This window comes from Crotalus tigris, unplaced genomic scaffold, assembly GCF_016545835.1.
Source record: "Crotalus tigris isolate CLP2741 ecotype Arizona unplaced genomic scaffold, ASM1654583v1 scf7180000017611.44802233496:7321179, whole genome shotgun sequence".
In the NCBI taxonomy this organism is placed as follows: domain Eukaryota; kingdom Metazoa; phylum Chordata; class Lepidosauria; order Squamata; family Viperidae; genus Crotalus; species Crotalus tigris.
Window position 1 is genome coordinate 5,396,584 of NW_024096511.1, and position 22,359 is coordinate 5,418,942.

General features: G+C 39.0%; 1 protein-coding gene across 6 annotated transcripts; it reads right to left on the reverse strand.

The window, feature by feature from the left end:
- Positions 1-1,316: 1,316 nt before the first annotated feature.
- On the reverse strand, positions 1,317-21,196 carry CUNH6orf58 (chromosome unknown C6orf58 homolog). Of its 6 annotated transcripts, none has more exons than XM_039324903.1 (7): positions 20,848-21,196; positions 15,673-15,759; positions 13,478-13,662; positions 12,006-12,136; positions 10,943-11,181; positions 3,585-3,669; positions 1,317-1,511 (listed from the first exon to the last, which is right to left on the reverse strand). In XM_039324903.1, the coding sequence occupies exons 1-7, from the start codon at positions 21,191-21,193 to the stop codon at positions 1,448-1,450; spliced, it is 1,137 nt and encodes a 378-aa protein (XP_039180837.1). In that variant the 5' UTR covers positions 21,194-21,196; the 3' UTR covers positions 1,317-1,447. The 6 variants fall into 6 exon arrangements, with proteins under 6 accessions (XP_039180837.1, XP_039180854.1, XP_039180845.1 ...); XM_039324911.1 differs by lacking the exon at positions 1,317-1,511 and adding an exon at positions 1,555-2,753; XM_039324939.1 differs by lacking the exon at positions 1,317-1,511 and adding an exon at positions 1,555-3,105.
- Positions 21,197-22,359: the final 1,163 nt, after the last annotated feature.

Below are 22,359 nucleotides of genomic sequence, written 5' to 3' on the forward strand. Positions count from 1 at the left end.
AAACACAAGGCCCGGGGGCCAGATGCGGCCTGTGAAGTGGTTTCATGTGGCCTGCGAAGCCATCCTGGAAACAGTGAGAGAACGGCCTCCGCTGCCTTGGCCCTGACCCAGCCCTGACCCAGGCTGGCCGGGAGCCAATGTACAATTTTGTGGTGGCCATCTATGCTGAAATGCATTCAGTCTTAGCTCCACAAGGCCGTCCAAAAATAGTGAGAAACCAGCCCCTGCCGCGTTGGCCCCGCCCCCTGGGTGCATGCTGGGGAGGTGTCACCCTTTGTGAGGAATGAAGAAATGGACCATGCCTTGGCGCTTGCCCCGGTCCCACCCTCTTCTGCTAGAGACCCTTAGATCTGCCCCACTCCTGCCCAGGCCCCCACAGGCACCCTTGACGCGAACAATGTAGAGCTGGCCATGCTCACCCAGTAGGCCACACCCACTCCATCCATGCCCACCCAGTAGGCCGTACCCACCCGGCCCCCCAAGGGCAACCGCAATATTGATGCAGGCCTCAATGAAATTGAGTTTGACACCCCTAAAATAAACAATGCTTAAGTCATGGTTTAGCATGATTTTGCTTTCCTGCACAATAATAAGAAACATGGGCTCATGAAAAGGGTGTTCCTCTCATCTACATGTACCAGAGAAAAGCTTCTAGTCAATAGACTTGTTTTAAATGGGCATTATATCACTAAAAAGTGTTTGAAATCACTAACAAACCAGGCACCACATTTCTTAGTTTTGGAACCATAGTGAAGATAAACCAGGATTCTATGGAACATGGTAATTTAATCAGGATTAAATTTGTGTATATGGAAACGGTGTTACTTCCAAACATACTAGATCAAGAAAGCCTGCTGACCCATTCCAGAAGGTGGTGCTCTATTACAGTTTTTATAGCTCTTTTTCTGTTTGTCCCATTAAAATAAGAAGGCTGCCAGTTCATTCAGTTAATAAAAACAAGGTGTTTCCTCCCAAAAAAAAATGGCTGAAGACATCACTTCTGTTGTGTTCCTTCCCTCCCTGTGCATATAGAGGTCTCACTGCTGTTAACCGTAATAAGAACAAAGTTTCACTTTTATCAATCAAATCAAGAAGAAAAACCTCTGGTTTTAGTTGTTCACTTCTTAGTCTGAGAATTATCTGAACTAAAATATATATGTGATCCCAATATTTTTTTTAGCTTTCTTTCATATTTAACCAAACATAATAAAAATTACTTTTATACTGATCATGTTTCCAGCATACATTTCACATACCCATATGTATCTTTGACAACTTATCAGGTATTTAAGTACAAACGGTACATTGTCTGGTAAAACTTCTCTTTCACATTTTAATTTAATGTAAAATTTCAGTCCTTCACTCTGCAAATTCTCCCATTGATCAAGCATTATACTGTATCCAACAGATCCAATAAAAGTTTGTATACATCTTAGCAATAGTGTGCTCATCGACATGCTTCAAGACCAGTTTTCTCATTTTTCGCAAAATTCTTCTCAGCCAGTTTAAATCTGTCAAGCGAACATAAGCAAACCATTGACAAAAATATGACCGTCCCTTTTCAGTTCTCAGGTTTTTAATTTAGACTCTCCTTCAGAAAAAAAAAATCAACAAATCAGCATAGATCAGCCAAGTTGGTATACTATCAATTTTTTTTTCTAAAAAGGCTTCTTCGGGTGACAACCATAAAAGAATTCTACGACTCCGTACCATGAACTGGACCCAGAAGTAGACTCTCAACCAATGTAGCTCACTCAGACAGGGAGTGGACCATTCTTAGACAAAGCCATTGTCTTATACTGGTTAAGTGCTCCAGCTTCCTGACGGTACTTGGCCTCAACAGACCTTCAGAGACCCAGTTCCTGACTGATGCTTTAAAATGCAACATTGGTCTGTAATGAGGCCTCCCTCATCTGCGCTCTAATCATCGATGACAAGCCTGCCCTGGCATGTATTAATAAAACCTGGCTAGGTCCGAAAGGAGGGGTTCCTCTTTCAGAAATACGCCCAGCTATCTGGGTTCCATATATGGCATTAGCTGAGACTCCAGGGTGGGGGCGAAAGTGTGGTGATTGTCATCCAGGAACCCCTTATGACTGTCAGGAGTGCTGTTCCAGACATCACCAGATGTGAGCAGCTGTTCATTAAGTTTTGCTCAAAGGGTCCCTTGCAGTGGTGGGATTCAGCCAGTTTGCACCCGTTCGGCAGAACGGATAGCTAATTTTTTGTTGCCCAGGCCCAGAATGGACTTTCAGAAGTGGCATCCACACAGCTGTTCACATATTTGAATCCCACCACTGGTCCCTTAGTATTGTTGCTCTTTTACCAGCCTCCCTGCTTTGTGGCAACCTCTTTGCCTGAGCTGCTTGGCTTCATTTCTGGTTTGACAGTGAAGTTGGGGGACTTCAGTTTCCCTGCTGACTGAGTACAGGGGCTGAGACCAGGGAGCTGAAATGCCTAACCAGTATAAGAATAACCATGTGTTCTCTGAAAATGGTCCACACTCTGCCTCCCACCATATCTCCCAATGCCCACACAGCCATCATATTTATATCTCAATGGCAAGCCAAATAGGCTATGCATCTAGCCCTTGTCTGGAAGTTGTCAATATATGGATCAGAACAAACAGCCTTAGGCTCAGAATGGCAAGAAGTGTTTTTGGGTGCAGAAGCCTCCTGATTCCTGGAAAATTTCACCTTCAGTTCTGGATGGCGATTTTCTTCACTGGACGAAAATCATTCTTAGTTTGGATTCTGGAATAACAGATGATTCTCAAAGAGCAGGTGGCAACTGTAACTAGGAACATCTTCAAACATCATCTTCATTTTGTGCATAATTTATTACCTTTGTTGAAGCAAGTGACCCTACTGACCATCACTCAAACTTAGATCATCTCCCAAGTACTATTATAATGGACTATATAAAACTTTGGATGGTCCAGAATGCAATGGCTTGGATAGTAATGGGTGCCATTCAATTTATGTATTGCTACTGCTTTGGCAGCTGGTAGAATTCAAGCTGGTGCTTGTTGGGACAGAGGTAATTTGAGGATCATCTACTCTCAGGGAAGGTTTTCTCCATATCCTTTACTTGAAGGAATATCACCTGCAGGGACAATGAAATATGGTCACTCCCCCCCACCACCACTTCTCTGACTGATTTCGGCCTCAGCCCTTCTGAGTATGATGACGGTAAGGTATGGATTTGCCAGCATGCCTGTGGGGTTTGAAGAATCTGAAATATTTTACTAGGTAGATCTTGTATAAGATCGATATAGTACAATGGTGGCGAATCTATGGCACGGGGGTCAGAGGCGGTACTCAGAGCCATCTCTGTGGGCATGCGCACCCTCACCCCAGTCCTAGGCCTTAAGCTGGGTTTTATAAAACCTTTTCACTTTAGGCCTCTGCCACCGTGTGCAAAAAAAAAAAAGGTTCAATCAGTCAATTTCAACTTCTCGCGGGGGAAAAAAAAGATCTCGCAAAGTTGGAATTGATTGAATTTTTTAGTCCCACCCAGTCTGCCGTTACCACCACAGCCACGCCCACCCAATGGGCCACACCCAGCCAATGGGCCACACCCACCTGGCACTTGACGATGCATAAGTGGGTTTTGGGTTGCAGTTTGGGCACTCAGTCTCTAAAAGGTTCGCCATCATTGATATAGTACCTGAAATATTTTGATATACATTGCTTAAATATTATGTTTTCCATTATATTATTACTGGTGTACACCGCTTAGAGAGTGCTTGCACTTAAAGCGGTATATAAGTCTCATAAATAAATAAATAAAATATTAACCTTGTATGCAAACTAGTAACAAATGCATAAAATACCATAATGCAGTTAGATTGATTTTCTGTTTACTTTTTTAAAATGTATTCATGACAAAGCTAAAGTTCCCAAGCAACATTGAATCAAACAGAAGGCAGTAAATTAGAAGAGACATGAATGTTTGCGAAGCGGCCCTTCACTGCAAAGAAAGCTACTTGAATGAACGCTTGAGTGAAAGCTCTACAATTGCATCAAAAGCAAGGGGACCCTACTGTCACCCCACAACTACTAAGAATAAAACAGTTGTATAAGTGTACTTTCTTTTGGCCTTTCTTCAAAGACCTTGACTGAGAATTCCAGAATCAGAAGAGGTTTTGGGCCAGTAAGGGTTTTAGGGCAAGGAGAACTCAACAGGAACTGTGTCCCTTCAACATCATCAAATGTCTCACTAAAGTGAAGCCTCATCCAAACATAATCAAGGGAATCCACAAAGTGATACAGCATTGGGCAAATCATGAAACTAATTATTTATGTTGGGTAAAGCCGAGCTATTTCACAGAAAGGATAGAAAAGACTTTTTCAATAAGACTTCGGCCAAAACGTCTTCCTTCTTCAGTGGACATGGTTTTTTCCCATAAAAACAGTAGAATATTCCCTGCACAAACAGACACACACACAAAAAAAATCACGTATTTATTTCCTTTTCATTTCAGTGGAATCTTAAAGCATCAAGCTATTTAAAAATCAAGAGGCACTTAATAAAACATTTAAGAGCAAAAGAGAATTGAAGCAACGGTATTAGCTATTAAAGACAGTAGCAATAGCACTTATATACCACTTGATAATGCTTTACAACCCTCTCTAAGCGGTTTACAGAGTCAACATTTTGCCCCCCTCATTTTACCAACCTCAGAAGGATGGAAGCTGAGTCAACCTTGAGCCTGTGAGAATTGAGTTGCTGGCAATCAGCAGAATTAGCCTGCAATACTGCATTCTAACCACTAAGTCACCACAGCACCAATGCTAATCATGCTAATTATCCTTGAGATAATTTAATTAAAGATGTAATATACAGACACACTCCCCCCACTTGCACTAGCATCACGGCATTGCCCGGGCACAATCACAGGAAAGCATGGGCTTATGGCTTAATCTCCAAAAGATGCTTTGGAGCATGAGGAAGTCTGCAACACCTTAAAACAGCTAAAAAACACAGGTATGACAACAGGGGGAAATCATAATTTTGCTTTCCCAGATCAATTTCAATTTTAAAATTCATACCATTTCAGTAGGATAACCTCAGGTTTTAAAAATACAACTTACATATCCAGAGAGAGGATGGATTCAAGGTCTATGGAGTAGAATACCAATCCTATCGCAAAAGCTTTTACATCATAACTTATATTCACTCAAATTAATTGCTGTGGGTGCAAAAAAAAAGCTAACATATCCAACTTCATTGAGAGGGACCTAGCAAAACTAACAGGAATGTTCTCTCCACCCCGAATCTATTTTTCAGTGTAAATTATTCAGCAAGATAAAATTAATACTTAAAGCAACAGGGAGTGTGGGAGGTATTTGTTCCAGAGTTTTCAGCTATGTTATGTAGAGCAGGGGTCACCAGCCAATGGGCCATGGCCCACTACCGAGCTGTGGGCTGTTGGCCATTGGGCTGCATGAGTGGCTGGCCAGTGCATCCTCATGTACGCATTTGAACCCCCTACTTGCGCTAGCATCATGGCGTCATGCCAGCACTAGTGATGCTGCGAGTGTTGTGCGGGCGCTAGCATTGCTGCAAGCATACACTCCCCCCCACTTGCGCTGGCATAGCATCAGCATGCACACTCTTCCCACTTGCATTAGCATCATGGCATTGCCTGGGCACCAGCATCGCACAGGCACTTGTGGCCCCGTTTGCATTGTGCATACCATTGCAGTCCATTCATGCATGCATGGCCCTGTGTGTGTGTGTGCGTAAAGGCACCTCCTCCACCACCATCACCCACCCTGGGCCACCAACCCAGAAAGATTGGGATCCCCTGATGTAGAGGGTTGCTATCTTTTGACCAAAGCTTTGCAAGGAAGCTGTCTGTATTTCACATCCACCAATTTAAACAAGTAACTCCTTTAATAGGAAACAATCTCAACAATTTAAACTTCAGCAAGGATATACACTAGATGGAAGTTCTAAATGAGATTTGGGTGGATTCTATCTTCTTCTATAAAACAATGGAATTATAGCAGAGCAATTAGGATTGCTACTTTCAACCTCAGTTTAACCCTTATCCCTCCAAAGATACATGGGTGTCTTTGGAGGGGGGCTGATAAAGTAATTTGTACTTTGCCTTTTGTGTATTTGCATGAAATCTTACAACCTAAATACAAAAGGTTGAGTTTCCACTGCATCACAATGCAGATTACTTTGATATTATCGTGGATAACTACAGATACTTATGTCAAGCTCTGCCCCTTATTTACAGTAGTTGTGTGAAACATGTGTAAAGGACAGAGCTTCCATAATGATATAATGCACTTTTTATCAGTTTTTCCATCGTGACTAGATGGTTTAATGGATGCATGAATAACCTTGAGGAAAGGGGATAAGGGATGCTACCTAAGAAACCATCAGACAAGAGGGGCAGGAGCCTGCCATTGCTCAACAGGCAAAGAAAGAAACTTGGGAAGGATCTGTCTGAATGGGTCTAGTGTAGTGGTTCTCAACCTTTCTAATGCCGCGACCCCATAATACAGTTCCCCATGTTGTGGTGACCCCCAACCACTTATAGATCACCGGGTGCCAGGGGCGTGGCCAAAGAAAAGGGGGAAAAATGGCGGACAGCCTTGTTTGGCGACCCCCGTGAAATGGTCATTCGACCCCAAATGGGGTCCCGACCCACAGGTTGAGAACCACTGGTCTAGCGGTTAAAAGCGGTGAGCAGGAAATTTGCATTTTCAGACTTGCAAGATTCTGCTAATGTAGCATTACAATGAAGTAGAATTAGCCCATCTCACTGTGTTTCCTGTCTGGCTTACCAGGAAGGCCAACATCAATCTTGAAATCTGAAAGTACAAACTCAAGAGCATTGGCAACTAATGCTATGGAAAATAATATGCACTATCTGCACTACGTCTCATTAGTTATTTCCACCCTGATAAAAGCCAGAGGAAACCTTGAAAATGTCCTTTTTATTACCAGGTGGGCATATCTATAATAATTAAGCTACTGAGTTTCCAACCATTGAACATCTTTTTTCACTCTCTACTGCTATGGATTTGTATTGTTATTTCAATTACAGCATGCAGGTTTTTGTTTAATCCAATTGTTTCATTTTGTTTCAGGTAAAAAGGTGCGAAAAGGCTGAAGAAATGGAATTTTCAGCAATAAAGTGTTGTGCTAGATTCTTCTAATCGATAATCTGTAAAACAGAGGCAGTTTGATGTAGTAGTTATGGCATCAGACTGGAAACAGGGAGAGTGTGTGAGTTCTAGTTCTGCCTTAGGCACAAAGCCAGCTTGAGCCCGTCACTGTCTCCCAGGCCTAAGAAGGAGGCAAGGGCAAGTCACTTCTGAAAACTTTGCCAAGAAAACTGAAGGAACAGAAGGCACACATATTTAAAAATAAAAAGTTATAAAATAGGATGAAGTTATATCATTTCAGTCTTACTGTTATTTTGTTTGAGCTGCTTTATAAAGCAGCAAAATTGAAATTTATCTAATTATATCAGTGTTTTTAAACTGTTAAGATTGTTACCTCTTATCCTCAAGAAATATGCTTTAGACTAGCATTTAAACCTACAAAGATCAGGATTATGCAAGCTATGGCATTCTCTGGAAGTGAAAGTCGGACATTTGGGAAGCAGAATAGGAAAAGTATTGACATTTCTGAACTTTGGAGTTGGAGAAGATTCCTGACAATGCTATGGACAATCAAAAAAACAATCACCAATTGAATAAACATTTGATAATATTATCAAATAAGAATGTTCACTTGAGACACAATGACCAGGCTCAAATTACCGTATCCTGCTTTGGATTCATTATATAAAGATCTGGCTCTCTAGAGAAGGCTCTAATGCTGGGACAGATGGAAGAAAAGAGAAAAACAATCAGCATGAATGAGGATGGACTCAGTTATAGTGATGACAAATGCATAGTTGAAAGACCTGAAAGTGCAGTTAGGACAGACCATCATGGAGAAAATCTATTTACCGTATATTCCGCCGTATAAGGCGACCCGGCGTATAAGACGACCCCCGTCTTCGGCCTCGAGTCGCATGCCTAGAAAGTCGTCTTATACGCTGGAAACTACCATTATTTCCAGCATATAAAATGACTCGGCGTATAAGACGACCCCCAACATCAGCGCCAATTTTAACGCTTGCGAAAGTCGTCTTATACGCCGGAAAGTACAGTATATAAGTGATAAGAGTCGACAATAACTTGATGACACATAATCACTATCCCTTTTCCCAGACTCAAGTAATCAACCCCATTAAAAAACAAAAAGCTCAGATGTTGTGGTTTTACACAACTGTCTTGGCAGTGACAGTCCAAACTGGATCCTTGACTCACAAATAAGCAATTACAAATTGTGCCATTCCCCTTAGGATATGGATAGATTACCTCTCTGGTAGTCATTATCCCCAGTTTAAGAACATTGGGCTAAATGAAACTTTTCTTCTACGGGTATCTTTTTATATTCCTTGCCATTTGATCTATTCAGAGATTTTATACTGTTTACAAAGGAGGCAGCATCATACTGGAGATGGTTGATGAATTAAGAGGCAGTCCCCCCTCCTCCTCCATGTATCCTGTTCCCTCCTCTTTCCCCATCTTTTAACTTATTAAATAATTTTATTTTGACTGTGATTTCCATTTTTATTGTTTTAGAAATATTTGTCTGATAGGAAGATGGGCAGCAAATAAATTTAATAAATAAACAATAATAATAAATAAATAGAATGACTCCGGTTCCTTGACTTATTGGGAGAGAAGGTCCTTTGCACAAATCATGAATAAAAAGGAAGTCTTTGGAAGTGATGGAACCTGAGTTCCAACTAGATGCCATGTGGGCAGGCAGATGGGGAACCTATAATCTTTCTTCTGGATGGCTCCATCCCTTTAAAATGGTAGTTCTGGTGACATTTCCATGTGTGCAGATTCTGCCTGGCTCAAGACTTCCACATCTACCTCTCCTGCTGGCTAGTCTTAATATGTTGATGCATATTGTCCTTCATTGTTTTTGTATGAATGCTTGTTAATGTCTGCCTGCTTGCAGTTGCTTAGTGTTGTTTGTCACAATGAGACAGGTACATGGTTGGAGGAATAGGTATGTCCTCCACCCATGATGAGAATCCTTACTCACCTCCATATCTGCAATTTAGGCTGTTGGTTTTTTAAAAATATTTTACAATGGCAGTTGTTTAAATTGTGTTGTATCAGTTTTGGCACTCAGTTTTCCTTTTTAGATAAGGATTATATAATTTAAATGAATATCTACGCATAATTATTTTAAAGGGGGTGCAAGGACTCAACAGTTAAAGATGCTGAGCTTGTAAGCTGGAAAGCTGACAGCGGGGAGACTGTGCAACAGGGTAAGCTCCCGTTACTTGCTCCAGCTCCTGCCCACCTAACAGTTTGAAAGCATGCAAATGTGAGTATATAAATAGGAACCACTTTGTTGGGAAAGTGTTCCATGTGCCTCGGCATATGATCATGCTGGCCACGTGACCATGGAAAGGGTCTTCTGACGATGCTGGCTCCCTCAGCTAAGAAATGGAGATGAGCCCCATTGCTTAGAGTTGGCATGACTGGACAGAGGAAACCTTTATCTTTGCCTTATTATTTTAGACAACTTTCTCTTTAAATGCATTGCCTGAAACCCTGAAGCAGGAGGGGAAAATCTGACAATTGGCCCAATGTTTGATTTTCAATCTCTTTATCTGGTTATAGAAAGATGGAATTATAGTCCACCATATCTAGAATATGATAACTTTCTGGAAGATTATCTAACCTTTTACACTGCATGGATAGAAGGAAGATACTAGGTTCATCCCACCAATACATATATAGACATATACTAACTCCAAGCAATTCTACACTCAGTTATTGATTTGGCATTGAAATTCCCTGCTGTGTTCCCACAATATCTGGCGCTGCTAAGACCAATTTCTTTGTGGCATGAGTGCAACATAATTCAGATTGAACACCTGACATTTTTCAGTGTGTGACTGTGAAGAGTGACAAGACTTGGGGACAGACTTTTGAGAACTTTTCATTTCAGTCTACCCCATCCTTGCTAATACATTTCACAAGTAATCTGATCAAGCAGTCTTAACTCTTCTAGCCATTTTCTAATTAGCTTCATAATTGTTGCAAAAATCATACCAGGCTTGAATTTTTCTAGACAGCATGCATCAGTGGTGGGATTTAGCCAGTTTGCACCAGTTCGGCAGAACCGATAGCTAATTTTTTGTTGCCCAGGCCCAGAATGGACTTCTGGAAGCGACATCCACACAGAGAACCGGTTGTTCATATATTTGAATCCCACCACTGGCGTGCATGCAACACTTGCCTCTCCTTGTGTCCTAGTCACTAAGCTAAAATGAGGATTAATACATTTCTGTACACATGAAGAGTGCATATTGTAATCTAAAATCTAAAATGATGCTTGCAGTTCTTAGACCAAATGTCTGGATGCAAAACTATGATATGAAGCTTCCTCATAATTTTCAGTAGGAATTTATGTGCAGAAAGAATGATGCTTCAACAACCAGACACCTCTTTTTTTTAACTCCTAGATACTCCTGGCTCAAAGTTCCTTACAAAATATGTCCTGAAAACTGCAGTAGGGGGACACTATGAAATTTTCTTTTCCTGCTTAGGTTGGGAACATTAGTTATTCTAGTGACTTCTTTAGCTTAGCGGGAATTGGCGCAACCTGAATGATAATTTTACAATCTTCCATTAGTTGGCTGGAGGGAGAATTCATTGGCTCATGGTGTTTCCCAACTGCTTTTGGGGTTCCAAGGTTAGCCACAGTAGAGACAATTAGAGAATTGGCTTCAAAATGCTTTAGTAGGATTAGGAAATGGAAACATTGCCACATGGAAGTATCTTCTGTATGTCTGTAATTAAATATGGACCATATGTTGGTCTCAGATTCCTACCTGTATTTTTATTTGTGGTATGAAGACTCTCAAGAAGAAAAATCACTTTATTCTGCAGAAGTGTGAAATCATCAATGAAGGGTACTTTGTCTCCTTCCAAAAGTATTCGAGGTGGAAATCCAGTCTGGAAATTATTTGTAACATTAAAATTTGTAGGAAAATGTGTGGCTGCAAGGAAATTAACTGTGGTAGACCAGGCCTCTCCAAAATTGCTTTCAGGTCCACTGAAGTATGATAGACTGAAATGTAAGTAGGGAAAATAAAGTTGTGAATATTTGAATAATATTTATAATGTTACTGAACCAAATCAGAGAGAGGTTGCTAACATATTTTTAATTGTAATTGACTTGCACCTCATGGGACAAACTCAATACTTTGGGATAACACAATGATGATACTAACCAATCAAAGATAATTTCTTCCTACAGTATGGTGAACAACCAGATGATATAATTACTCATTGTGTCTAACTATAAATATGCCCAGTGGACTACAAAGATCGTCCCATGGATATCAATAATTGTTCATAGTATGTCATCTACTGTCAGCCTCACTAGATAGACAATGAAATCAATTCCACAGAAAACTAACATTTTTATTCAGAATGGCTGTAAAGAAGAATCTTGCAAATCTTACGCCTTACATCTACCAATAATTTCTATTTGCCACCAACCAGGTGAAAAAACTAAAACAACCCACGGTGTTTTTTTGGTTAGGGATCATAGAAGAAATTATGGGCAGAACATAAGATAATCCTACCACAATCCAGAGGCACTCATGCCTGTTCAGAATTATCGATGCTATGGTATGACCACTGAATTTTAGGAAAGATCTAAACCAGATTAAGAAGAAAGTTTTCTCATATCAGAGCTTCCTCATAATTTTTCTGATAAACTTCTAACTTTAAAGGGTCCTTGGTGCTCTCTTAGCTTGGTTGTTTTCTTGCAAATGTTTCATTACCCAAACTAGGTAACATCATCCCTGGCACTTGAAAATAATCAAGCTCAGAGAGCATCAAGGACCTCTCATTTTAGCCCTGAGCTACAAATATTCTCCTTCTTACCTTTTTTGACACTTCCGAAATGCAGAACTAATAGAGAGAGTATGAGCTTTCCACATGTAACCCAGGGCTTCATCTTCTGAGAAAAGAGGACTTGAAGCTGTTTCAGAGTTTGGTGCAGTAGACAGGAGATACTAAAAATAAATATAGAGAAAGATAAGGAGATGTGGATATACTGTAGGTGGGACAAATAAAACTACTAGTTATTCATAAAAATTATGCAACCATACCCATCTATAGATACAATAATCCTGTTCCTGCTTACTTCAAACTTTCTTGAAAATGAAGATGTGTGTGTGTGTGTGTGTGTGTGTGTGTGTGTGTGTGTGTGTGTGTGTGTAAGTTGTCCTTTCAGTCTAGCCTATTGCTTTGAAATTCCCTGGATGTCTGCCATTCAATTTTTAACCAGGCCTGACCCTATGAAACACCACCATCTCTATCAAGGAAGTCACTACTACCACAGCATAGATCCAATCACAGGTCACTTCACTGTCTGCTTTTGTGACCCAGGGTACAGGATTTCATAAACAGGTGGGTAAGCTAACAGTACAGAGAACCCTGTCCATTTCCTCAGGAGTCACCAGGACAAATTCAACCTAGTTCTTATGACCAGATTAGTCCCCAGGCACTATCCTCCAGCGACAGTTGAAACTCTAGGCATCCTCAAGGATTTACAACAGACTATCTGGTCATCATGGCTCTTCTCCTTCAATTTCAGAGGATAGCCAACACAGTCACATTTATTGTGTATCCAACAAAGTTTTGCCCCTGGGATATGTTGCCACAGTTATTACAAACAAGAAAGTGATATCCACACCATGGCCCTTCAACAAACTTTCCACCTTCTCACGTATGTTGACTGCAGCAAGCATTTTATATATGCAAAAATGGAAAGATAGCATCAATTTCCACAATGAAGAATGGATGGAAAAAGTGATGGAGCTAGCAGAGATTGCAAAATTAACTGTTCAATTCTACTGTGTGCAGCTTCTTAAGATCGTCCTGGGCCTTCAAGGAAGCATTAATCACTTCATGGACTTAACCACACATTATCTTTTTGGGAAGTTTTAACCAATCAGGAATGACACAAATCTAAAACACAGATAGTTGAACCCACAGTTCCAAGGACTTGTCCATTTCATTAGGATTATCAGACTCAAATTCCTCCCAGATAAATACACAAGATTATATCTCAAACAACTCCAAAAGACTTTATCTTAGGCTAGCTAGGCTATTCCTTTGTCTTGGCCTCCTCTGGCTGTTAGACTGTAAAACCTGGGACATTACTCAAAGGTCAGTTCAAATTATCTACAAATATCTATCTTTGCACCAAATATGAAGAAAAACATAACTTCCCCCTCCTAAAATTAGAAATCCCCCCCCCCAATGCTGTGTGCAGTATTTGCATGGATGATTTAGGGAAGAAGAAGTGTATAATAAGAAGATATCCATTAAAAAAATATCAGCAGATATACCTTGAAAAAATCCCTCCAGGCAGACATGACTTTTGGTATCTGAGTATTGCATTCAGCAGTGCTGAGGCAGAAATGTTCTCTTTGCTTATCTGGTGGCATTAATTCTACCTCATTTGGTAGCTCTTCAAAGAAGTCACTATCCAGTGCCCCAAGAAAGGGAATAGCTGCCAGGTAGTAATTCATACCTAGGGCAATTAAAAGTAGTGAACATGGTTTAATAAGCTGGGGGAAAAAAACTAATCAAAATAAGTTTAATGGGGGGAAAAAAATGCAAGCAATCTTCATTTAGCTACTACAATAAGGGCAACTTGGTCAGTAAGTGAAAGGGGTTGCCAAGTAAACAAGTGACTGTGCTGATGTTCTTACTTCAGCTTTGCTTTGCTTTACAGACCTGCAAAGGTCATAAATCTGAGGACTGGTCATAAAGTGACTTTTTATCACCATCATAATTATGAACGGTCGCTAAATAAGGCAGTAGCTAAACAAGAACAATCTGTATGGTCCTACACCAAGTCCCAATTTGTTTAAATACTGAACAAGTGCTGGGGGACCACCCCCACAAAATTGTGGTATGGCCTGTTTTACACAGATTTTCTGGGTAACCAAATGAGTCAAATTAAAAAAAATGTGTGTAACTGATATCAGAATAATTGCATAACATAGTATCTGATTAATTGTAATTGATAGAATGTTTAAAGGTCATCAAATTTTGATTGGGATCTCACATGGCTTTTTGAGAAATCTTTAGTTTTGAAATATATTTGTGTACAACTCTAATGTCATTGAACACTAATCACTAATCAGGTTTCATATCACAAGTCAGTGTTAATTATTAAACATGATTGCAATTCCTTTTTTTTATATCAGTCTTGCTTGGAGATAATTACTTGCTACAAGAAATACCTTCTGGGCTATTCCCATGGAACTATTAGATAAGACACATTTTAAAATCAGTCATGTTAGATATTTTTGGCAATATCTTATTTGTACTGAAAATTTGTTTCTTTTTTCCTGATTTTGAAACTTTATATATCACCCTTTGTCTTTTCTCATTTCCATCAGTATTTGAGAAAATGTTCCATAGAGGAAATCTAACATATAACAAAGTTACTAGTGAAAGTACTTCTATAATGTTATTCTATGTGTAAATATTTATGAGGCCACACAATCCTGCAGAAGAATATGAGAACTGATGCAGTAATAATAATAATAATAAAGTTGGAAGGGACCTTGGAGGTCATCTAGTCCAACCCCCTGATCAGGCAGGAAAACCTATACCATTTCAGACAAATGGTTGTCCAGTCTCTTCTTAAAAACTTCCAGTGTTGGAACATTCACCACTTCTGGAGGCAGGTTGTTCCACTGGTTAATTGTTCTAACTGTCAGGAAGTTTCTCCTTAGTTCTAGGTTGCTTCTCTCCTTGATTAGTTTCCATCCATTGCTTCTTATCCTGCCTTTAGGCGCTGAAGTATAGAAATGAGAGGTTGCAGGAATTGGGTATGGATAGTCTAGAGAAAAGAAAGACTGCGGGTGACATGATAGCAGTATTCCAGCATCTGAAGGACTGTCACAAAGAAGAGAGGATCAATTTATTTTCCAAAGCACCAGAAGGCAAGACAAGAAACGATGGATAGAAACAAATCAAGGAGAGAAGCAACTTGGAATTAAAGAGAAACTTCCTAAGAGGGAGAACAATCAACCAGTGGAACAATTTGCTTTCAAAAATTGCAGGTGCTTCATCACTGGGGTTTTTTTTAAAGAAAGGACTGGACAGCCACCTGTCTGAAATGGTATAGGGTCTCCTTTTTGAGTAGGGGTTGGACTAGAAGACCTCTGAGGTCCCTTCCAGCTCTATTCTTTGATTGAATACTTTCATAAAAGTGGTAAGTAGATGTTTCATTGACAGTCCATCTGTCCATGCCCAGTCATTTCAGCTCTGAAAGCTTGTGGTAGGAGGATTTTATTGATTATTTTATTGATCAATTTTGTAAGGCAGGAGTCTCCAGACTTGGCAACTTTAAGTCTTGTGAACTTCCAGAATTCCTAAGCCAGCCATAGTGGAAATTTTAGTACTTGGCAAATCTGGACGCTTTTATAAGACATCAACACAATTGAAGAATTCATATCATGGTGCAATTGGAGCTTTCTCCATCCAGTATAAAAATAAATCATTCCCCAACAAAAAATATACTTACAAGCCCACCAGCTGAATTCAGATATGCACAGACTTTCTCTATCCATATGGCCACACCCTGTAGAATTAAAAGGATCTGCTAATCTGCCTGGAAAAAAAATGAAACATTAGTGTTGTACAGAGAAAAATAAGTATTATAGTACTGGGTCAGCAAATTGTTTTATCTTGACTATTTTTATTTATTCATCAAATTTATAAAGCCGTCTCACAAAAATGTGTCTCTGGTGGTATATAATAAACTGTTTAAAACACAATTATTCTATATGCTTTTGAAACTTGGGGACGAAAAGTTTTCCTATTCTTACTGGAGATGTTTGTTTTAATCTAAAAAAAGAAATAAAACTTGAAAAACTATCATAAAAACTTTGGACTTAAAAAGCTTTAAATGGCATTGGTGATATCTTGTATGGTATTACAACTTGTTATTGCCTAAAAGAGATTTGGCTTGAAGCCCAGACTCCAGAAAAAATGTTTTTGACCTTGACAGATACCACCTGTGAAAAACTCAGCTGTAAAGAGAACTTCTGGGAAACATATTTGGCCTGCTTGAGCTATTTTTAACATCTGATTCTAATGTCTTCAACTTAATACACTATTAAGAGAATATGGATGAAGATCAGGAAAAAATCCTTTCCATGTTGAAATCAATACACAAAACCATTCTCTCAGCTTGTGACAAAATAAGATGCAACATAAAAGAACAAGATGCCAGCTTAGATATACAAACCCAGATCTTGACTACAACCAGTGCTTTTTTTGTTAAAAAAAAAAGGTGCCAGAATTCACACATGTCATACAACCCGCCTTGCCTACCCTACAAGGTTCCATCCAAAAAAGGTGCCGGAACTCCATTCTGCACGTTCTATGACAAAAAAAGCCCTGACTACAACCAAAGAACTAACAATGCAGAAAATAACAGGAGAAGGGGAACAACCAAACACTAAGACAGAGGACTTAATTGATCAACAAATCCAGCCAACAGAAAAGTCAGAAAAGGGAGTGACAACACTGAAAATGGAAAAGACTTTTTACATAAATCAGAAGAAATGTGAAGAGAAGGAAGAAGAACAGATTGAATGGAAGATAAACTTATCAGGACAATCATGGGAACTTGGAGTAATAGGGAGGCGACCTAATAAATACAAATAGGCTAATTCTTCAAAAAAACTGCAAATAAATGGTCTTTTTATTTCAAATAATATATATAATAATAGAGGGAGAGCTATTTGATGATTTAAAAGCACTGACATGGAAGGCTAGGTAGCAAAGGAAAAAAGCCAGAATAAGGCTGAAGAAAATTAGGGCTTTGATTTATTAGAGATAAATTTATTATTTATTAGATTTATTAATATTACTAATTAGAGGGTTGAATATGGTGGAAAATAGATAATTTTTAGAAAATAAAGCATCATTATAATTGAATAGGTAAGATGTGTAACAAGATTAATAGACTTTGGTATGAAAAGGGAAAAAGGGAGAAGTTGAGATAGGGGGAATTTTGGTCAACTAATTTAAAATATTTGGAAATCAGTTGAAAATAAGAATTCTGTTTGCTTAATATGAGATAAAAGATATTACCAGAAAAAGAGAGGGAGTATTTGAACTTTTAAAAATTAAACCCAAACGAAAAAAATTACAAATATTATTGATTTATTGGTTAACCCATACAATACATATAATGGTTTTGATTTATTGAAGGGGATACTGTATTATTAATTAGATGGTTTAATACTATGGAAAATAGATAACTTTTAGAAAACAGAACAAGACTATACTCAAATGGATAAGATGTGTATTTAGAATATTAGATTTTGTTATGAAAAGGGGGAAAAGAAGAAGTTGAAATAAGGGAAACTTTGGTTACTTAAAGCTTGGAAATTATAAATATCAAATATTAATTTGAATATTGATGGGAAATTATAGCTTGGAAAAAAAGCAATAACAGGACATTGATTGTATATAAGGATTGAATGGAAACACAATTAAGGTATGTATAAGCTAAAAATATTGATAAATGTAATAATGATGCTTTTACTTAGTTGATAATAATAAGAACTGTATTAGCTTGATATGAGATGGTAGATATTAAGGGAAGAAGAGATGAAATATCTGATGTTGTAACTTGAGATTTGTACTAAAGATTTATGCATGTTATTGAACTATTGATTAACCCAACCACCACATTGCTTTTTAAATACTTAATTGTAAAATTAGAAAACTAATAAAATATTAGCGACCAGTGCTGCTTCCATCTCATACCCAGGTCTGAATCCTGTCTGAAAGGGATCCAGGTAATCTGTTTCATTATAGGTCCTCTGAAGCTTCCATACAATCACCTCCTCAACTATCTTTCCAAGAAATGGTAAGTTAGATTCTGGATAAAAATTGTGCTGCGTAGTGGGATCCAACAATAGCTTCTTTAGGAGTAAACTATATAACCCCCTCATTGAAAGAAAGGTTTGCCATACTACCACCATTGAAAGAAAGGTTTACCACCACTAGAACCCAATCACACAACACTGCATCTGGCCACTTTAACAAGCCAGGAGAAGCATAGAACTAAACGTCAGGTGGCTGAGTCCACAATCCTAAGGATCCTGTCCACTTCCTCAGGACTAACAGCCTGGCTCTCTGTTATCAAACTGATAACAGAAATCCAGGCAAAACTCCTTCCCAGCATCTCCTCTGAACTTCCAAAAAGGCTGGAAGTTCCCAGCATCTCCTCTGAACTTCCAAAGTGGCTCAAGCAACTTTATCTGACAGATGCTAAACAAATTCTTCCACACATCCATGCAAGAGATTCTCCAGGTTCCCTCTACCAAGAAAGCACATATCATCCTAAACAAGGCTCTGGAGTGGCAGTCCATGGATGCAATAATTATAGAAAAATACTGCTGCTTTGCCACCCTTATTGACACCTGGTAACCCTTAAGAGCAGCTCTAACCCATGTTTGGTCAAGTTTGTCCTCCTTGAGTTCCAGCAGATACTCTAGACATACCTTCTCTCTTTTCATCTCTCTCAGCTTCTCCATGAATCATGGCGAGTGATGAGATCCATAAGAGGGTAGAGGTTGCATTGGAATAATCCAATCTAAAACTCCCCTATCCCAAATGGTGAGCAAGGCTTCAGGTGAATTGTTCAGCAAACTAGCAGGAATAGCCCCCAGCTATCTTTGAAACCCATCTGGGTGCCATTAGACAATACCAATGGGGAGAGGACTGATCTAATGAGTCCAGCCTCCCTGCAGTGGATAATGGCATCATGGTTTATTTCTCTGTGGTGGCTCCCTTCCTATGGAACATCATCCCAGTAGAGATAGGATTGGCCCTCACTTTGACATTCTTCTTCAAGACATTGAAGTCAAGGTTTTGCCAATGGTCTGAAGACCCCAGGGCAAGATGAAACTGATCAAGTTGTTCATTTGATTATTGTAACCAGGTGAAAGGGGTTATTGCTTTCTTATTGTTTCTAGATGCTTCTTTATCCTTGTAAGCAGCTCGGAGTCATTGGGAGTGAGCTGGGTGGTTCTATAAATTTTCATAAATAAATAATATGGAAATCAGGATATAATATGACTATGTGAAGGGAAACCCTGAGAACTTCCACAGTTTCAGAGTATATTGCTCCTGCTCTGAAAAGGATAGGGCCCATGCCCATCATTTGGCCAGGAACTCGTCAACCATCTCGGATCCAAGTCCTAGAGAAGGTAGACTGAAGTCCCTCAATAGCATAAGTCTGGGACACTCCACTGCCAATCCAGAAATGGAGTTGAGGAGCCCAAGTAGGGAGATTTAATATATAGAGCACAACTGAACAAACAGGATCTCACTTTTGGTAACCCATAGATATTTCCAAATAATGATTACCACACTTCCAGCCCTGCCCCAGTGTCTCATCTAATACCACACCCAACACATAGCTGGGCATCTCTCTGAAAGGGCCACCCTCCCCTTCCAGTCCCAGCCAGTTTTCAGTAATACATGCAAGGTTAGCTCTTTAATCGATGATTAAATCGCAAATGAGAGAGGCCTTACTGCAGACCAATCTGGCATTTTGAAGCACCAACTGAAAGCCAGGGTTTTCGAAGCCCCATTGACTAGGTACAGAAGCTAAGACCAAGGAGCTGGAATGTGAAAACTATATAGTTAGTGAAAGAAATACAGTTTTAACTTTTGCTAAAAGTGAGAACCTGGCTCCCAGTTATTCTGGTTGTAGGGTTCCAAATGAAGAGCTACTTTTACTGTGCTTTTTTCAGTCTCTTAAGTAAGCTGCATTTAAATAACATTTGAATGACATTGAATGAACATTTGAATAATCTTTGAATGATGTACATTGGAAAAAAAAACCTTTTTATTGATCTAAGATGTGATGTTTATAATACATTTGCCTTCAGCATATCAGAAAATGCCAAATCTTTTAATCCACAATGAAACTAAGAAACCTTGATGGCTTAAAAATATTCGTAGAGAGTACCAGATAAGATTCTTAAAATACACGTAATCACTTATCCAAGACTGCTATCATCTGGAAATACTCCATGATCAAAACACGACCTCCCATTCCTAGCCCACACTAATGGTTCTGAAAGTCAATGGTTAATCATTTCTATGTATCATTTACTGAGCAAAAGCATTGGAGAAACTAAAGGAAGAGATGATAGAAGTTACTGTTTTCTTTGCAACATACCGGTTCTCCTAAAAAAAAAAAATTGTTTTTAATTAAGTGAGACAAGAAATCAAGTAACCATCAAGTGAGTATTACTGCCTGAGCTTAGGAAACAATAAAACATTTCTCTTTGTAGTTGTTATTGCCTTATTTATTCATGCAGTTCTGCCATTTAAATTGTCTATCAAGTCTCTCTGTTGTTAATATATTTGGTTAGACTATATATTAGATCATATATTAATATATTTGATTAGAAACAAACACTGTTTGTTTCAATGTTCATACAACTAATAGGTGGTAATTTCTCAGACACTGGTCAATCCAGCTTATCATTTGGCTAATGAATTGTATTCCTTCATGGTTTGAAATAATATGTATCTTTCCTTCAAACTCACAGCTTAAAAGGAAAGTTTGTTCAAAATAGAAAAGTACTATCTTTGTCGTGGTCTGGAATCAACCTAACTTTGGTCTTATGAACTCTAATATTAGAGTAAAAGAAATTGTTCCTACCTGATCTGTATTGCCAGCCATGCTGTAATGGCAATCCCCATAAGATATTGTTGACATTATTAGGTCCAAGTCCACTGAAATATTTAGCTGAAGATTTGAGCAAGATCTTATATAGTCCCAATCTCTCTAAGTAGTTCCAGACATTGATGACAGTCTTGTGGTTTCGGATGGGATAATCTTCAATGTTTTCAGGCACTAAATGCCAGAGTGGAGGGAAAGTGTCTTCAGGTGCTTGGGGTTGTGTTTGTAGATGAGCTGGACTGCTCCCCTCCATGCCAAGGAGGAAGAGAGTGAGAAAGCAGAAATGTTTTCTCAGGAAAGGATCTGCCATGCTGGATAGCAGCATCACGCTTCTAGACATCACAGCATGTGGGAGCTGTTTTTAAAAGCTACAGGCCACACCTACTCCCTAGGAAAACCAGTATGATTCTCTTTTACTCCACCCTGTGGTACAGTGTGTTTCTCAAATTTAATTAAAAGTCAGTTTCATGAGATAGAATGGTGAAACTAATGGAGGAGTTTAATTGGGACGATATGGAATGCATATTTTGTTAGCTCCATTGCTCTATTTGCTGTAATTAAACAAAAAACCTGCTATTAGCTGTTTTATACAGGTAATCCTTGCTTAATGACCAGTCAATTGGTGGCCAGTTAAAATCTACCTCCCCCCAAGCTACGTACAATCTGGTTCTGGAGTTCTGACAGCTTCATACCTGCCTTCAGTCACCAAATTTTGAGCACTGCTAACCAATTTACCTTTACCAACAGTTGCAGCATTCCAGTCAGATGACTGTGATGCACAACATTTTTTTTTGCAGGTTTCTTGCCCTTGGGGCCAGTTTCTGGGTGGGGGGGAAACCCATTGAATTTGTTACGCAAATGCAGTTTGGATCAACAAATAATTATTGTGGTTTATTGCATAGTCAGCCAGATGTTCAGACTGGATTTGGCATTTTTATCCACTTACTGAATCCTTCTGGAGATAAGGGGATGTGGATGTTTCTGTGGTATTATGGCAGGATGCAAGCTGTTCCCTGTAAAGCTGCCTTTTGCATTTGACTGATGGTGAATGTATCAATGCCAGTGGTGCTCAATTGGTGCTCCAGTTGTTTTAGGATTGTACCCAGTCCTATATCCTATTACTATTGGTACTACCTTTGCTTTCTATTGCCATACTCATTCTATTTCTACTTGCAGGTCTTTGTATTTTGATAACTTCTCTAATTCTTTCTCTTCTCTTCTGCTGTATTAATTATTATTATTATTTTATTAGAATTGTTTTCTGCCCATCTAGTTTCAGGGTGATTGCTATCTCTGAAGAATTCTGTGATCAGAATAATCAATCATTCTCTCTGTCCAAGGATTAAAAATGTGTAACAACTAATAACTTTAGGCAATAATTACAGATAATGAGCTAGTGATATTAACTCCATAATTACCTCCAGGCAATTCAAAACAATGTATTGTGGAAGTAGAAGAGTGTGTTCTATAATGCGTTGTTCCATTACAGCC

Coding starts and splice junctions, on each gene's coding strand:
- CUNH6orf58 (XM_039324903.1), bottom strand. CDS start 21,193: ATGCTGCTATCCAGCATGGCAGATCCTTTCCTGAGAAAACATTTCTGC. Junction 15,760..20,847: donor TGGCTGGCAATACAGATCAG/GTAGGAACAATT, acceptor TTTTTTTTCCAG/GCAGATTAGCAGATCCTTTT. Junction 1,512..3,584: donor TATGCATCGTCAAGTGCCAG/GTGGGTGTGGCC, acceptor TTCGCTTGACAG/ATTTAAACTGGCTGAGAAGA.